At 39.6% G+C, this 16352-nt stretch overlaps 1 protein-coding gene across 4 annotated transcripts in view; it reads right to left on the bottom strand.

Annotated features, from left to right (window-relative positions):
- Window positions 1-16352, bottom strand: part of UTRN (utrophin) — a 585431-nt gene that overhangs the window by 451724 nt on the left and 117355 nt on the right. For all 4 annotated transcript variants that reach the window (XM_055134486.1, XM_055134485.1, XM_055134487.1 and 1 more), the window contains one exon: window positions 4827-4888. In XM_055134486.1, the coding sequence (XP_054990461.1) occupies window positions 4827-4888 (62 nt within the window). The remainder of the gene's footprint in view (window positions 1-4826; window positions 4889-16352) is intronic.

Genomic DNA, 16352 nt, shown 5'->3' with positions numbered 1-16352 from the left:
TCATGGTGCTTTAATAAAAAAAAACGGGGGCACAAAAGCCACATGTTTATATGAAATAAAGGAAAGTCAAGCTAAATTTATAATATATGCAAAACTAAGTATTTCTAAGGGGGCAATAACCAAATGCATTCCTACTTTGAAAGTTGATAGACAATAACCATTTTCAGTACTGTCTGCCTTCCGACTCACAATCAGACAGAAGCTGAAAGATCACAGGCAGCAGATAATCTTGTGACTGAGCTACAAGAACCTCTTTAATCTCTGCCACGAAAACATTTTTATAAGTCCCCCCCACTTGGATCATCGGAACTTAGAAAAAGGGGGTGCCAGAAAATCGAGAAAAAAAGGAACTATTTTGAATGTATTATGTCGTTCTGACATCACTCAGGCTTGTGTGACTGGGGCTTTAGATGTGGAGAGAATGAGAAGGAAAATTTCAGAGAAGCAGTTTAAAACAAATTCTGAAATGGCAGATGTCATCAATCACTGATTTTATTTTTTCTTACTGGCTTTTGTTTTTTTTTCTTGGTGGAGCAAGGTAATTTTTATTGAAACTTATTTAGAAAAATGTGAGGGGAGACAGAGGGAGAAGTGCATTTTGGGGAAAGGTCACAGACTTCTCCAGCAAGCAAAGAACCACGGAGACTAGCAAGCGAGATATGTGTTCTGGGGAGAGCAGGGGCCCCAAGAGCGGGCCTGTTTGAATTTCTTCCTGAGAGACCTCGAGCTCTGCAGAGGTGGAGAGAGTGGACTCAGTGGTTCTAAAGTTCACCACAGAACAGTCAGAACCACCGATCTAGAAACAGACATAGGGCCGGAATGATAGCACAATGCGTAGAGCGCTTGCCTTCCATGCAGCCGACCTGGGTTCGATCCCCAGCACACCATATGGTCTCCCAAGCACCTGCAGGAGTAATTCCTGAAAGCTGAGCCAGGATTAAGCCCTGAGCGCAGCCAGGTGTGTCCAGAAAAAATAAATAAATAAAACAGAAATGAAGTACATTCCCTTCAACAGGCCTTCTCCCCCAGCCCCACCCCACCCTAACGACAGGCGAGAGTGCCCATGGTACTACTAGGTGTGCCTGTCGCTCTTCCCAAGGCTTTCTCTCACTGTGTTAGCCTTTGGACAGTCTACTGGCACCCTGTCCAAGTATAAACTTTCCCCAGCTCAGCAAGTGTCAGTCATGTAGAAAAATCTATGGACATCTCCCAGTCAAGGAAATGGCTGCTCCCCTACTTCCTGATCACTGGCTTACAGCAGGACTTATGGATCTAAGACAAACAGGAATGACAAAAAAAAGGTGGAGCGAGTTGACTGTCACTGCCCTGGACCTGTCATCTCATTTTCTTTGATAAATCTTGTGCTTGAAACATCCAGAGTTCCTACTGGACTTTAATGTGTTAGAAGCAGTCTGAAATGAAAGACATTCCCAAGGTCAGTGTGACTTTTGATACTTCTTCCCGGAACAAAACAAACTTTTGATTTCTTGGTCCGTTTCCATAATTGAAACTGTGACTAAAAATGGCAACACTGCCTGTTTTTCTTTCTTTGGGCAACGAAGACAAGTTTGCTGGAGTGAGTAATGTTCATGAGACTTAAAGTTCCCCCACTGAACATGTATAAATTCGAACATCAAATATATTAAATAAATGATTCTAGGACTGCGAGACTTTGAAGTACCTCAAGGCCTTTTGCAGATACTGGTAATACTGGTAATACCCCTGATAAATACTAATGATTACTGAGAGAATGAGGGCCTGTGATCAGCAGGTATAGAGAACTTTGTGGTGAAAAAGAACTGAAGGACTAGAGAGGCATATGGACGCGTTTAAAGCTCAAAGAGATGAAGTGTTTGACAGCGATGAGCTCATAGCTGTGTTCTGGGTGGCAGGAAATGTGCACAGGTAAAGGGATGGGTGCTGGAACTTCCTATGACTGGAACTCAATCATGAACAACTTTGTAACCATGGATCTCACAGTAACTGTATTTTAAAAAATGCTTTCTTCTGCTCCTAACCTTGCACATACTGGTAAGAGGTCTAGAGCCAACCTGAAGCTAAGCATGGCACGATTCCATTTACCTCTCATTCCCTCTCAGTGTGTAATCGGACCTGAGGCATATTCATAGCAATACTGAAAGAGTTAAATGCTGTCAATTATTTTCCTTCATTATTATCTCTTTTTTCCCTTTCAGGCAAGGGAATCCTACAACAATCTCTTTGTGTCCAGTTATACTATTTCTTTCCATTCTCATAAAGAGAAGCAACTATAATTCACCCAGTTTCAAGTGTTCCCAAATATAGGTTTATCAAAGTTACAGTGATATCAAAATTGCTTCTAAAGCAAGGTAGCTCCTTAAACTCGAGCCTGCTTAACATACTCTGTCGAGAAGACTGAATCAAGTCATTGTGGCATATATACCCAACAGAAAGCTCTGCAACTTTACGAAAAAATGAAATCATGCAGTTCACTGCAATTTCAGTGGAACTGGAGGGTACCATATTAAGGGAAATACATCAGATGGAAAAGAACAAATACCAGCTGGTCTCATTCATGTGTGATACAGAGAGAGACAAAATTAGGGAAGAGACCAAACTGAGCCCCAAAAAACTTTTGGCCTTGGATTATAAAACTGATTAGTTACCCAACAGTGGGACAGCAAACAGGAGAAGGAAGATGAGACAAGAGGTGACAAAGGGCTAGTGACAGACTTTGGGGGTGGTGAGATACAGTCCCTTTGTACGTTAATACCAAAATATTAACACTATTGTAATCATATTACCTAAATGGTAACATTATTTTAGAAAAAAAATATTATGAGGTTGGAGAGATAGTACAGTGGATAAGGTGCTTCCTTTGCACACAACAGACCCAGATTTAATTCCTGTCACCCCATATGGTCCCCCCAAGCCCTGCCAAGAGTGATCCCTGACTATAGAGCCAGGAATCAACCCTGCACACCACCAGGTGTGGCCCACAAAAACAAGCAGGTTTTATCAAGAAATTTGACCATATTATTCTCAATAATAACCAGTGTATATAAACTCACACATATGAGCATTTGTGAGACTCTCGGAATAAAACATCTTAAATGTGAACTCTTCTCAGTTGCTAAAATTATGTGACCCTGAAGATGGTCCCATGCATGTTTTCTTCAAAACAGTTTTGGAAATGTTTCATTCAGAACTTCTAGTTGTTATCTGTACCTCTAGAATAAAAGAAATTAAAATTTAGCCCCCGAGGGCATAGAACGATAGCACAGTGGGCAGGGCGTCTGCCTTGCATGCGGCCAACCCGGGTTTGATTCCTCCGCTGCTCTCAGAGAGCCTGGCAAGCTAACCAAGAGTATCTCGCCCCCACAGCAGAGCCTGGCAATTCGATATGCCCATGGCGTATTTGATATGCCAATATAGTAACAACAAGTCTCACAATGGAGACGTTACTGGTACCCACTCGAGCAAATTGATGCGCAACGGGATGACAGTGACAGTAACAGCCTCCAAGGGCAGAGATATTACAAAGGTAACACTGGCATGTAGCCAACCCTAGTGGAATCCCTGGCACAACATCTGGTTTTCCCATGCACAGCCAAAAGGGATGCCTGAGTATTGAACCAAGATAAGTGCTGACCGCTACCAGGGTATGACCCCAAATTCTAAAAATAAAATATAAAATCAAATAAAACTTAGACCCCAGTACCCATGTCTGCTTTGGAATAATCTTGTACATAAAACCATCAATCATGAGAGTGTATCTGTATTCCTAACCCTTCTGTCAAAATCAGTTCTTACATTCCTTACATTCTCAGAGGCTAGACTAAAAAAAAAAAAAAAATCCCACAAGAATTTTCAAGACCTAGGAAAAGAGTACAGTCAAATAATTCATTGTAAATATTGGGATACAGAACAAATTTTAAACTGTTCTGGCACTCACAATAATCCTAAAACATTTTCATTGTTCTCAAAGCAACACCAGTATTTATTTTCCTGACCTGTGCAACCTTCTCAAATCATTTTTAAATAGCTCCATTAAAGTAATTTTCATATTATATAAAAGACAGTGATGGTGTTTCTATAAGAAAATTTTATTTTTTCACTTTGCCATAACGTTGTCCTATAATCCAGTAATCTGCAAATTGTCATTCCACGTCACATTTTAGAAGATAAAAATTTCAATGTCAGCAAGGAATAATTGTACTAAAATAAGCTTGAAAACAGCAACACCAATTCCTCTTTCATGTACACTCTACTCATAAAGAAAATATTGATGAAAACTGTTTGTGTTTCTAAGCAGTTGGGAGTGCTGAAAAGGAAAGATCTTTCCAACAAAGAACTGTGTGGCATATAAACATTATAAAAAACATTCATGTGTATAAAAATCCCAAAAGTGGGATTTTTTTACCCTAGGATTTTCCTGAGGGTAGAGAGACTGCATGAACAATAACAACATGGCTTTAACCGGGCAAAATTAAATCACCTTCCACTTAGCAAAACATAACTAAAATTTCCCCAATAATAGGTTCACTTCAAAAATGTACCGAGGATTCGTAGTGAAATGTAGCAAATAGCTGGTTTAATGTAGGGAGAATACTAGGCCAAAAGAAGTAATTATTTGCATCATAAGTGCTTCCACACCATGAACTATGTACATCAGAATTTCAATTCAAAAACAATCCTAGAACAGAAAAAAACCCAAATAATCAAATATCGGCACTCAGAAAGGTTCCTGTAGGGTACACATTGACAGGGAAATCCACTGTGCTGCCAAGCAAATTCCTTCACTCGGGATGAATCTGAATCATCAGTGGGATGGAAATCAACATTACCTTTGAAAACCGAGCATTTATCCATTTGGTGAAAGTTTTCTTCTGTACGTCATTGTGTTCATCTGTAGGAGAAAGAAGGAAAAGGCATGAATGATTATGTCTTTGGTAAGGATGTGAAATAAGATGATCCCTATCCTGGAGAGTCCGAAATAGTCCTATTAGCAGAGTTCTTGAGGCATAATGACCCAGAGCTAATAAAGAATGTGACGGCTGAGGAGTTTGTGAGCTCAGGAGCTGGCTAACCCTGCCGCAGCAGAGGGTAATGCAGGAAGTTCTGCCCCTATGGCTCGGCCTAGTGATGCCAGTCATTCAGCCCACAACAGCTGGACAGAATCAGAACCTGACTTCTGTATGGTTACCTGTAAGACTCTGCTGCATCTTGTTTAAGATCTTAGCCTCGTGAAACTGTGAGCCTGTCCAAGGCAAAACCTGGAGTCCTCCTTTACAATTCACACTCACTCACGCCTGCACTCCATTTCCAACAAATCCAATACTCTCCGGAAAAGGAAAAAAAAAAGTAGAAGGTAATTGTCAAACAAATCCAAAAGCCCAACTCCTGAAGTAAGACTGACATAGCAAGGTTTTAAGAATCTAAAAAGCTGATTTCGGGGCTGAAGGGGTAGCACAGCAGGGAGGGCATTTGCCTTGAATGCGCCTGACCCGGGTTTGATTCCCAACATCCCATATGGTCCCCCAAGCACCACCATGAGTAATTCCTGAGTGCAGAGCCAGGAGTAACCCCCGTGCATCACCGGGTGTAACCCTCCCCGCAAAAAAGGATGATCTCTGCATTTCTTTTTAATTCAAGAAATCAGTCAGATTTTTAAAAGTGATCCGCTCTGATTATGAAAGCAAGGCCTCAAGTGAAAATTGACCTCACAAAGCAAAAGAAGAAACTCCTGAAGATGTATAATGATGAGGCTCAGTATTTGATGTGTAATAAAGTATTGGATTGTAAAAGATAAACTGTCTCACACACTAATTAGTTCAAAAATACTCCAAAATGTATAAAGTCTTCTATAATTTTTATTTTCCTGATGGAGCTCAAAGGGAGAGGGTCTTGCAGTCACCTTTACATTTTCAGACACATACACACACCGCCCTCTTGCTATCACACAGGAATGCAGCAAAAGAATCATCCTATATCTCACCTATGAAATTTAAAATGGAACAAAACTGGCAGACTGTCTAATCTACAACTGCCTTTCATACCACAACAATTAAGATAAACAACCTTCTCCTGGGTCTCTGTTAGAAGAAGGTGAAAATATGCCAGCAATGTGGAAGAAGGACCACTGCGAGTGGAAGCACGCTATTCCAGATCAATCATTTTGCCTTCCTAGAAATTTCTATGGACTTTAGAAAACCTCTAATTCTTTCAACTCCCCACTAAGAAGTCAGTTCTTTTTCTTTAATCAAAATATAAATGTGTGAGTGAACAATGAAAACTTCCATTTTGATTTATAACTACCTGATAAACAAATAAGATTGCACCTGTATTACAAGAGTGAATATATATTTTTATTCCAAATATCTTCTTTGTGATTTCCTTACAAGGGTTGGCTTTAGATTTGGGATTTAGAAAACCAGTGGGTTTCTGAGAGCCTTTCCTAGTTTAGCAAATCCTACTCATTCATGACCTTTGTCTATTTGGAGGACAAACACGGGACTGAATTAGGAGGAGAAAAATGTGTTAAATCCCTTGAGGCTGATTTTCCAAATTCTTCCTCTAAATATTTTGCTCTTCTTAAAATGCTTCTGACATGCTCACACAGATCAAGGATCTTCGCCTCTGCCTCGCCTAGAATTTTATTTCTGCAGTGAGTAAGAAAAGCAAAGCACAGAGAGCAACCAAACTGCCTGAAAAAAGAAAACAGCAACAGATTTCATGTTAAACCCTAAACTGGGAAGGTGGCGGTGAAATCAGGATTGTCTCCCTTATAGAAGTACACAAGTCTAAGGAATGCGTAGGCCATCACTGACAGTCTACTGTTTGAGACAAGGCATTCGCCTCGAGCACATCTTAAAAATAATGAAAGAGTGTTCAACTGGCTGATTATAATAATCTGAGTTCCACTGAATAAAACTATCCAGAAAAGAATGCATAGAAGAAAAAAAAGGAAAAAGAAAAAAAGAAAGGGAAAGGAAAGGAAAGGAAAGGAAAGGAAAGGAAAGGAAAGGAAAGGAAAGGAAAGGAAAGGAAAGGAAAGGAAAGGAAAGGAAAGGAAAGGAAAGGAAAGGAAAGGAAGGAAAAACAGAAGAGGATAGGAAAGGAAAGCAGGGGAGGAGAGGGGAGGGAAGGAGGGAAAAGAGGATGGGGGATGGAGAAGGGAGGAAAGGAGGTAGGAAAGTAAGAGGAGAGAAGGGGAAAGCAGGAGAAGGGTAAAAAAACTTGTTGAATGATTTAAAACTTGCCTTAACTTTTATAAAGCCTCTATCACAAAATGTAGCATCCCTAGAAATCCAGTTTCTCACTAATGAAAGAGATTTCAAAAGCAAAGAAAGCATTTCCAACCATACTCTCACTCTTCTCACTGTGAAATCAGCACCAAAATAAATCTACTACTAAATCTTAGATATGTCATGCACTACTCTTGCTTCTCTAGTCCCCAGTTTGCTTGTCTCCAGAGTTTGTTTATTTAAACGGCATGTACTTTCATAGGTGATAGGGAAACATCAATATTATGTAATAATCTGTTAAATATAATAAATATTTCAACAAGGAAGCAGACAAGAAGAGACAGACTGCTCTTAAGCAAATTGCTGTTGAAAAACTTAGGTGTCCTCAGAGGACCTGAGAAAAAATCAGTATAATTAAAAACGTGCTATACAAAACTGTCAAAGCTACTTAAGGGTACAAGTTCAGATAATTACATTTCAAATGATGTGTCTCTAAGTCCACTATATTTTTATTTTGAAGTTATTCAAGCTAGAAAGTGCAATTAAAACTGACTTTCACTCCACTCCTTAAAAATAAAAAACCAAGTCGACAGTCTCCATGGGAGAAATGGAGATGGAGTAAGGAGGAAGAGAGAAAAATAACTCTGCTTTTATTTTAATAAATATACATATATACATATATACACACACATGTATGTATATATGTGTGTGTGCATATATATGTATATATATGTATGCACAGTAGAGCCTGGCAATCTCCCTGTGGCATATTCGCTATGCCAAAAACAGTAACAAGGATGGGTCTCATCGCCCTGACCCTGAAAGAGCCTCCAATGCAGCACCATTGGGAAGGATGAGTATAGAGAGGCTGCTAAAATCTCAGGGCTAGGATGAATGGAGACGTTAATGGGTGCCCACTGGAGCAAATCAATGGACAATAGGATGACAGTGATACAGTGATACATATGTACGTATGCACACACAAACACACACACACATGGTATTGAGGCCATACCTGGCTGTGCTTCAGGGCTCTGTGCTCAGGGCTCTATGTTCAGGGGTCACTCCTGGTGAGGCTTAGTTCCAGAGACCAAATCCAGGTCACTCGAATGCAAGACAAACGCCCTAACCACTGTGCTACTACTCTGGCCCACTGGGCTTTTTTAAAAAGAGAAAACTCAGTCTCAATGTCAAAAGTAACATGAGTTCTCATGAGTCTCCACTCTGTTCTGACCAATCAGTTCTGACCAACTCCTGAACTCGAGCCCAGCACACTTCACGGGAAGAGGATGTGAGAGGGTTTCAGAAAAATGGGCTTTTCACACATCCAAAAGAACAAAAGCAACCGCTGTTGGAGAGGATGTGGGGAGAAAGGGACCCTTCTACACTGCTGGTGGGAATGCCGACTAGTTCAGCCCTTTTGGAAAACAATATGGACGATTCTCAAAAAACTAGAGGTTGAGCTCCCATTTGACCCAGCAATACCACTGCTGAGAATATATCCCAGAGGAGCAAAAAAGTATAGTCGAAATGACATCTGCACTTATATGTTCATTGCAGCACTGTTTACAATAGCCAGAATCTGGAGAAAACCCGAGTGCCCTAGAACAGATAGATGACTGGTTAAAGAAACTTTGGTACATCTATACAATGGAATACTATGCAGCTGTTAGAAAAAATGAAGTCATGAAGTTTGCATATAAGTGGATCAGCATGGAAAGTATCATGCTAAGTGAAATGAGTCAGAAAGAGAGAGACAGACATAGAAAGATTGCACTCATCTGTGGAATATAGAATAACAGACTAGGAGTCTAACACCCAATAATAGTAGAAATAAGTACTAGGAGGTTGACTCCATGGCTTGGAGGCTGGTCTCTCATTCTGGGCAACTCAGAGAAGGGAACACCAAGTAAAATGTGGTCGGAGGTCATGCAGGGGAGGGATGACACGTGCCGAATGTAGACCAGAGACTGAACGCAATGGCCGCTCAACACCTTTATTGCAAACCACAACACCTAATCAGAGAGAGAGAATGAAAGGGAATACCCTTCCATAGTGGCAGTTTGGGGTGAGGGGAGACGGGACTGGGGAGGGTGGGAGGGACGCTGGATTTACTGGTGGTAGAGAATGGGCACTGGTGAAGGGATGGGTTCTCGAAATTTGTATGGGGGAAACATGAGCACAAAAATGTATAAATCTGTAACTGTACCCTCACGGTGATTCACTAATTAAAAATTTAAAAAAATAAAAAATTAAAATAAATTTAAAAAAAAAGAAAAATGGGCTTAAAAAAACTCATAGTCTTTCGAAGCACTGTGATTTACAACACTGTTAATGGTAGGGTTTCATGAGTACCGAGTTCTAGCACCATGTCTGTTTCCCTCCACCACAATCTCAAAGGCCCCTCGAACCTACTCCCCCTCCACCCCCTGCCCTTGGTACGCTCAGTTCTGTGACCAGTTCTTAGGTCCTACTCTTTGTCCATTTGTTATTCCCTTGCTGTTTCTTCATATTCCACAGATGACAGGGATCATTCTGTATCTGTCCCTCTGCTTCTGCCCAACTTCACTCAGCATGAACCCCAGTTCCACCCAGACAGCGCCAAACTGCATGATAATAATGACGTTATAACCTCACACCTATAAGGCGAGCATACATTTTTTTTAAAAAAAAAAAAAGAAAAAGAACAAAAATAACCCAGTATTTGGCATGGATGTGGGGCAAAGGAACTCTCGTCTACTGCTGGTAGGAATCTGAACTGGTTCAACTTCTTTTGAAAACAATATAGACCCCTTCTCAAAAAAAAAAAAAATCCTAAAAACTGACCTTCCATAATATCCAGCAATTCCGCTCCTCAGCATCTATCCCGAGCCCCCCAAACAATTGCATTTCTATGTTCATTGCAGCGCATTCCATAATAGCCAAGATCTGGAAACAATCCCAATGTCCAAGAAGAGATGAGCATTTAGTAAAATGGTGCTATATACACAAATGGAATACTTACTCAGATATAAGAAAATTGACTTTTCAAATAGTTGATGATTATAAAGAAGCAAAGCAAGTGAACTAACAAAACAAGACAAAGAGGGCTGGAGTGATAGCACAGCGGGTAGGGCGTTTGCCTTGCCCGTTTGCATTTGCCCGGGTTCGAATCCCAGCATCCCATATGGTCCCCTGAACACGGCCAGAATTAATTCCTGAATGCATGATCCAGGAGTAACCCCTGTGCATCGCCAGGTGTGACCCAAAAAGCAAAAAAACGAAAACAAAAACAAGACAAAGATAGATTCTCCCACAAAAAGGAACAGATTGGAGGTTACCAGAGGAATGAGAGTCGGAGAAAGGGAGAAATGGGCAATGGTAATGTATGGCATCAAGATGAGTGACAGACAAGTGCCTAATTACAATTAGATACACCTGAGACTTATACAATGTTTTTGTTGCGCTTTTTTTTTTTTTTGCAGGGGGCAGAGGTGTTTGTTTTTTTGGTCTTGGGGACACAGCAGGCAGTTCTCAGGACTTACTCCTGGCTCTGCACTTAGAAATTACTCCTGGCATGCTTGGGAGACCATGAGTGCTAGGGTCAGCCACAATCAGGGCACAGGCCCACCCTGCTGTACTATCAGTCCAGCCCCTGAGGCCGATACAAAGTAAGTCAATGAATGTTATTCAGTAAAAATGCAATCATGATCAAAATAAGGCGATAAAACAAAAAGTGTCCTGAAGGGCAAATGAAGACATAGGACAGCCTAAACAAAATACAAAAGAACAGACACAACAGTGCTTTCTTCATTTCAAGATCACACTGAATATTAGACAGAAAAGAGAATATTAGATCAAAACCTTAATTGAACATTGTCGAGAAGATATAGATAGCTATAATCCACGACAAAGCTCAAACAACATTTCTAAAGTAATTTAAATGTCACAAAGTTTTTCATCCCGAAAACTGTTCACACCTATGAAAAAGAAAAGCATGGACTTAGAAATAGACGCTCACAATATGTTCTTGTGAGAAAATAGCACTGTAGCACTGCCATCCTGTTGTTCATCAGTTTGCTCAAGCGGGCACCAGTAACTTCTTCATTGTGAGACTTGTTGCTGTTTTTGGCATATCGAATACGCCACAGGTAGCTTGCCACGGTCTGCCATGGGGGCAGGATACTCTCGGTAGCTTGTCAGGTTCTCCAAGAGAGACAAGGAATCATGAACCCGGGTGAGCCGTGTGCAAGGAAAACGCCCTACCCACTATGCTAGGGTAACTTGTGAGGAAATATGTTTGAAAAATCCATGTTTTTAAGCAAATATATACTCTGCCAGTATGACCCCAATTGACTTGACTCCCAAACTCACAGTTATTCTGAAGCCCTTGGTTCCCTGGGAGTCCCAGCTCTCCCTGGACTGTATTTAGAATTTTTGTTATTTTTAGCATGGGAGGAAAATGCCTGATCCCCCTAGTCAACCAGAACTCCCCACCCAACTGTCATAGAATCCGAGGGTGTCAGAGCAGGAAATACAATAAAGGACATCTGACCAAAGCCCATTCTGGGTTCAAAACTGCTAACAGCTTATCCCAGGACATGGAGATAGCTGGTACCATAAATCAAGCCAGGACACACCTCTCCTTACCTAGACAATTTCTGCTCAAAAAACCACTTTTCTTCCTTTTTTAATGCCTTTATTCAGATAAAATTCAAATGCCATATAACTCACCTACTTACAGTTTGCAACACTACATTTTAAAAGTATTCCATTATCCTTTAAATTGTGATTGATGTCATTCCATTTAAATAAAATCTAAGTGTCCTTTAGCCATACTAAAATCTACAATTGAGTGGTTCTATGTTCACTATGTTGCATAACCACCATTATCTATTTCCAGAATTTCTGCATCTCCCCAAACAGAAATTCTGCAACTATAAAGCAACAACTCTCCCTGGTCCAAATAACCTCCCTCCAATCAACTTTCTATATGAATTTGCTTCTTCCAGATAGCTTATGTAACTGGGACCATACAATTCTCTTCCCTTTATGTCTAGATCATTTCAGTTAGCATAATGTTTCCAAGGTTCATGTTATAGCAGAATTTTATTCCCTTTTAGAGCTGAATTGTATGTGTGCACTTCATTTTAGTTATCCATTCATCTATTCATGAAAATCTGGGTGCACTGTCTTCTGGAAACTACACTGCAATGAAAGCTGGCATAAACTATCAATTGGAATCCCTGCTTTTCATTCATTTAGGTACAATATTTAGGGGCGGGGGACTGAGATAAAATAGGGGGGTTAGGTGCTTGCCTCACATGTGCCTGACTCTAGTTTGGTCTCCAGCATCACATAAGGGTCCCAATGCGCTGCCCTGACTGATCCTTGAGCACAGAGCCAGGAATAAGCTATGAGCAGGCTTTTTCTAAGCAACCCCTCTCACCAAAATAAGCATATTTAGGAGCAAAATTGCTAAATCACATGTTCCTAGTTTGAGGGACTGCTAATCTCTGTTTTCTTTTTTTTTTTTTGGAGGGGGAGGGGAAGGATTTTTGGGTCACACCGGTCAAGGATCTGGGGTTACTCCTGGCTCTGCACTCAGGAATCACCCCTGGCGGTGCTCAGGGGACCATATGGGATCCTGGGAATCGAACCTGGGTCGGCCTCTTGCAAGGTAAACACGCTACCCGCTGTGCTATAGCTCTGACCCCACCCATCTGTTTTCTTTCTATAGGAGCTTACCTGCACCAGCAATGTACACTAGTTTCAATTTCTTCACACACCTTGCTAGGATTTTCTTTCCACTTTTTTATTAATGTAGTCATGCTAATCTGCCTAAGCATTCTGTGATGATTTGAATATGTATTTCCTTCTGACTAACAGTGCTGACTATGAGACTGTAGTTTGCAAATGCAAAGACACCAACCTAAATCGCCAAACTTTCAGACATCATCAAGACGTTTTTAAGTAACGAACTTTCACAACATTCCACACCGAACTTAGCTGAAGTTCAGAGGTGATTTTTTTTGCACTTAATTCACACAATACTGAAAAATAATGAATTTATTCCCCCTAGAATTATTTTCAGAATTAGTTATAATCATTAATTCCAACCCATCTATTTTTAGAATCCATTTACCTCTTACCTATTTTCTCCTTGATGAGCTACTCAACTCTTTGGAAATAATGCATGAGCATACAGGAGATAATGGTTTTCTACTCTCACTTTCTAGAGTTACTAAACTTCCCTGTAGAATTCTTACAAGATTTACACGTATCTGGCATTATTGAAACTTGTCTCTTAGGAAATTTTTGTCTGGAAAATTTATAACCTTGTGGAAATCAACATATTATACATATGGTAAACACAAAAGAAGAAGATTCAATTTATGGTAAAGAAAACGTAAACCTCATATACAAACAGTTCACTTTGGACTTTTATCTTGGAGTAAAGGAGCTGTGTTAAAATTACTCAATATGTCATAGAACAAGGAGAGGCTATATTTGGGAAGAGCTGAATGAGTCATAAAAATGATGAGTCATTGTCATGAAAAACCAATAGAAAAGTATTTTTTACTGATTGACGAAAGTTAGACTTAGAGAAAAAAATTCCATAACTTTGACTCTATTTTTATTAAACAGAACTTGCTTATGATCTATAAGGTGTCTACAGAGATCTCAAGAAGGGTATAACTGTTTTATAAACCTGTCAATCTTTAAATAGATAAAAATTACTTCACAGTTTTGGGAAATTTTTTAATATGAAAAAACAATCCAGTGATCTCACTTACAACTCTGTCATGACAAGTTCATGAGATTTCAGAACAGGAGCAAAATCATTTCCCTTCAAGGTGCTAAAATATGCACATTTTAAATCACAAAAGTATTTTTCTGATTTTAATTATTATTTTTCTCTGTGTTGAGAGGAAGCATAACTGGTTCATCACACTGAGGTCATATATATTATACACAGATAAGACAGATAGATAATACACAAAATATATACCTCAAAAAGCAACAAGTAAGGGATGGTAAGTGAGCAATGTAAATACTAAAGATAATATCCAACTCCACTGACTTAAAAAGTGGATCAATACAATTTGGCTTCTCTCCTTGGAAGTACTTCTAGTCATCAAAGCCCATATAAATACCTTGAGACAGATGAAGACCAAAATGACAAAGTTACAACCAAGCTCAAGTGCTACTTTTCAACTGTAAGCAGGAGAGGACATCCCCAGGTAGCTTCAAGGGGCAGTGGAACCTCAGGGAACACAAAGACCAGAGAAAATACATCTTCAGTTCATCAAGATGAGATGCCTGAAAAATGCCCAACAATCTTAAAAGGCCACAATCCACATTCCCTCAAACAAAGCTACCAACAACCTCAACCACACCCCATCATTTGAAGAATCACTGGGGCTAGGGTCTGGTCTTCTTCTCTCATCATTTTCCATACTCCCCTTCTCTGCCCACACTGTTGTTGAGAACATGAACTCCTGAATGATCTTGTAAAACATCTCGCTCTAGACTTGTCTTGATATCAGTTACCATTTTAGGATTCTTGCTATGTCGACTGCCTGAATGCAATGGTGTTGGCCTGCAGCAATACAAATGTTATCTTAGACTCTTTCTACCTTTTCACTTCTAGAGTGTTTATTCCCCCCACCCACCCCATCTTTCCAATCTATTATAAAATATCCTATACAATGTCTATGATAAGCTTTAAATGAGTTCCTATAGAAAGGATAATGCTGGTTGTTTTAAAGTCCGAGGTTTTAAACAATTTGTGCTCATGAGCCTATAAAAGAATACCCATTACATTTCATTAATAACTAATATATTTGTGATATAGTTAAATAGTGAAAAATATTTTTCTGGGGCCAGAGAGATATTACCAGAGTTCAGGCACTTATCTTAAATATGGCTGACCCTGGGTTGATTCCCAGCATCACATACAGTTCCCCGAGTAACACCAGGAGTGATAAGAAGCACAGAAGTAGGAGTAACCCTGAGTGACACCAGGTATGGTCCAGCTCTCCCCCACAAAAGATGTACTTTTCCAGCACATTGTGAAGAAGTTCCAAATTTAACATATTCAACTAACAGAAAACTCTCCTTATTATTATCTACTTGGCTGGGTCAATGAATGGAATGATGAATAATGGATGTATGGATGGATGGATGGTTGGATTAATAGACAGAGGTAGGGAAAAGGAGGAAGAATAAACCACTGGCAGTTTTCATAATTCTTAGAAGACCGTTTTTTGCTTTGAATTATTTCCTTATCCTTTTATGACTCATAGTAACAGAATAGAATGAATGTTGCTCAAGGTAACAGGTTTGACTTTCATTTGTAAAGTAAGGGGGGGGGGGGGAGTCATGAAACACTGAAAAGGAAAAGGAAGGTACTCAAGATACCTCCTCAGATTTTAGATTAATCACTAGAAATATCTGATCGCAGGAATACACACATATTCCAAAGTATAAAGTACTCTAAGAGAATGTTATTGTTACAAGCCAAAATTCTACTTCAAAGAAGGTTAGTTGTGATTTAATGGAAAAGACCAAATTCCAGAGGTGCTCACTACAAAGGCATTGGTTATCTCTGTCCCCATTAACACCAGATATATTTGCTAATTAATTTAATATGAGAAATATTTTTGCCTGTGGTTTAATAATTGGCTTAATTAGAAGGTTAGAAACATTCTCCTACGTGTGAATTTAGTACCATTTATTTAATGAATGTGGATTGATCAAAATATTTTATAAAACATACCTCACAATTGGCTAAAAGAATAAAAATCCTACCAAGTCTAAAAGGCTATTTTCAGTCATTGATTGGAAGGACTCATTACCGAATGCTGAGCAGAATCTCATTAATTGCTCCCTTAAAACAGTACTATCCAATGTAAATGTAATATAAGCCACTCGTATCAATTTGAAAGTTCTAGAAGCTACATTAAAAAAGAGGTATCACTGTATGCAGTCAACCCCAGTTGGATCCCTGGCACTACATATGGTTCCCCAAGTGTAGCCAGGAGTGATCCCTGAACACAGCTGGTGTGGCCCAAAAGCAAAAATAAATAAAATAAAAAGAATGTCAATTAATATTATGTCCCCTTATAATACATCATAAATTAA

Source organism: Sorex araneus, chromosome 4 (genome assembly GCF_027595985.1).
Source record: "Sorex araneus isolate mSorAra2 chromosome 4, mSorAra2.pri, whole genome shotgun sequence".
Lineage (NCBI taxonomy): Eukaryota > Metazoa > Chordata > Mammalia > Eulipotyphla > Soricidae > Sorex > Sorex araneus.
The sequence above is the reverse complement of the archived record's forward strand: the minus strand, read 5'-3'. Positions and strand labels throughout refer to the sequence as shown.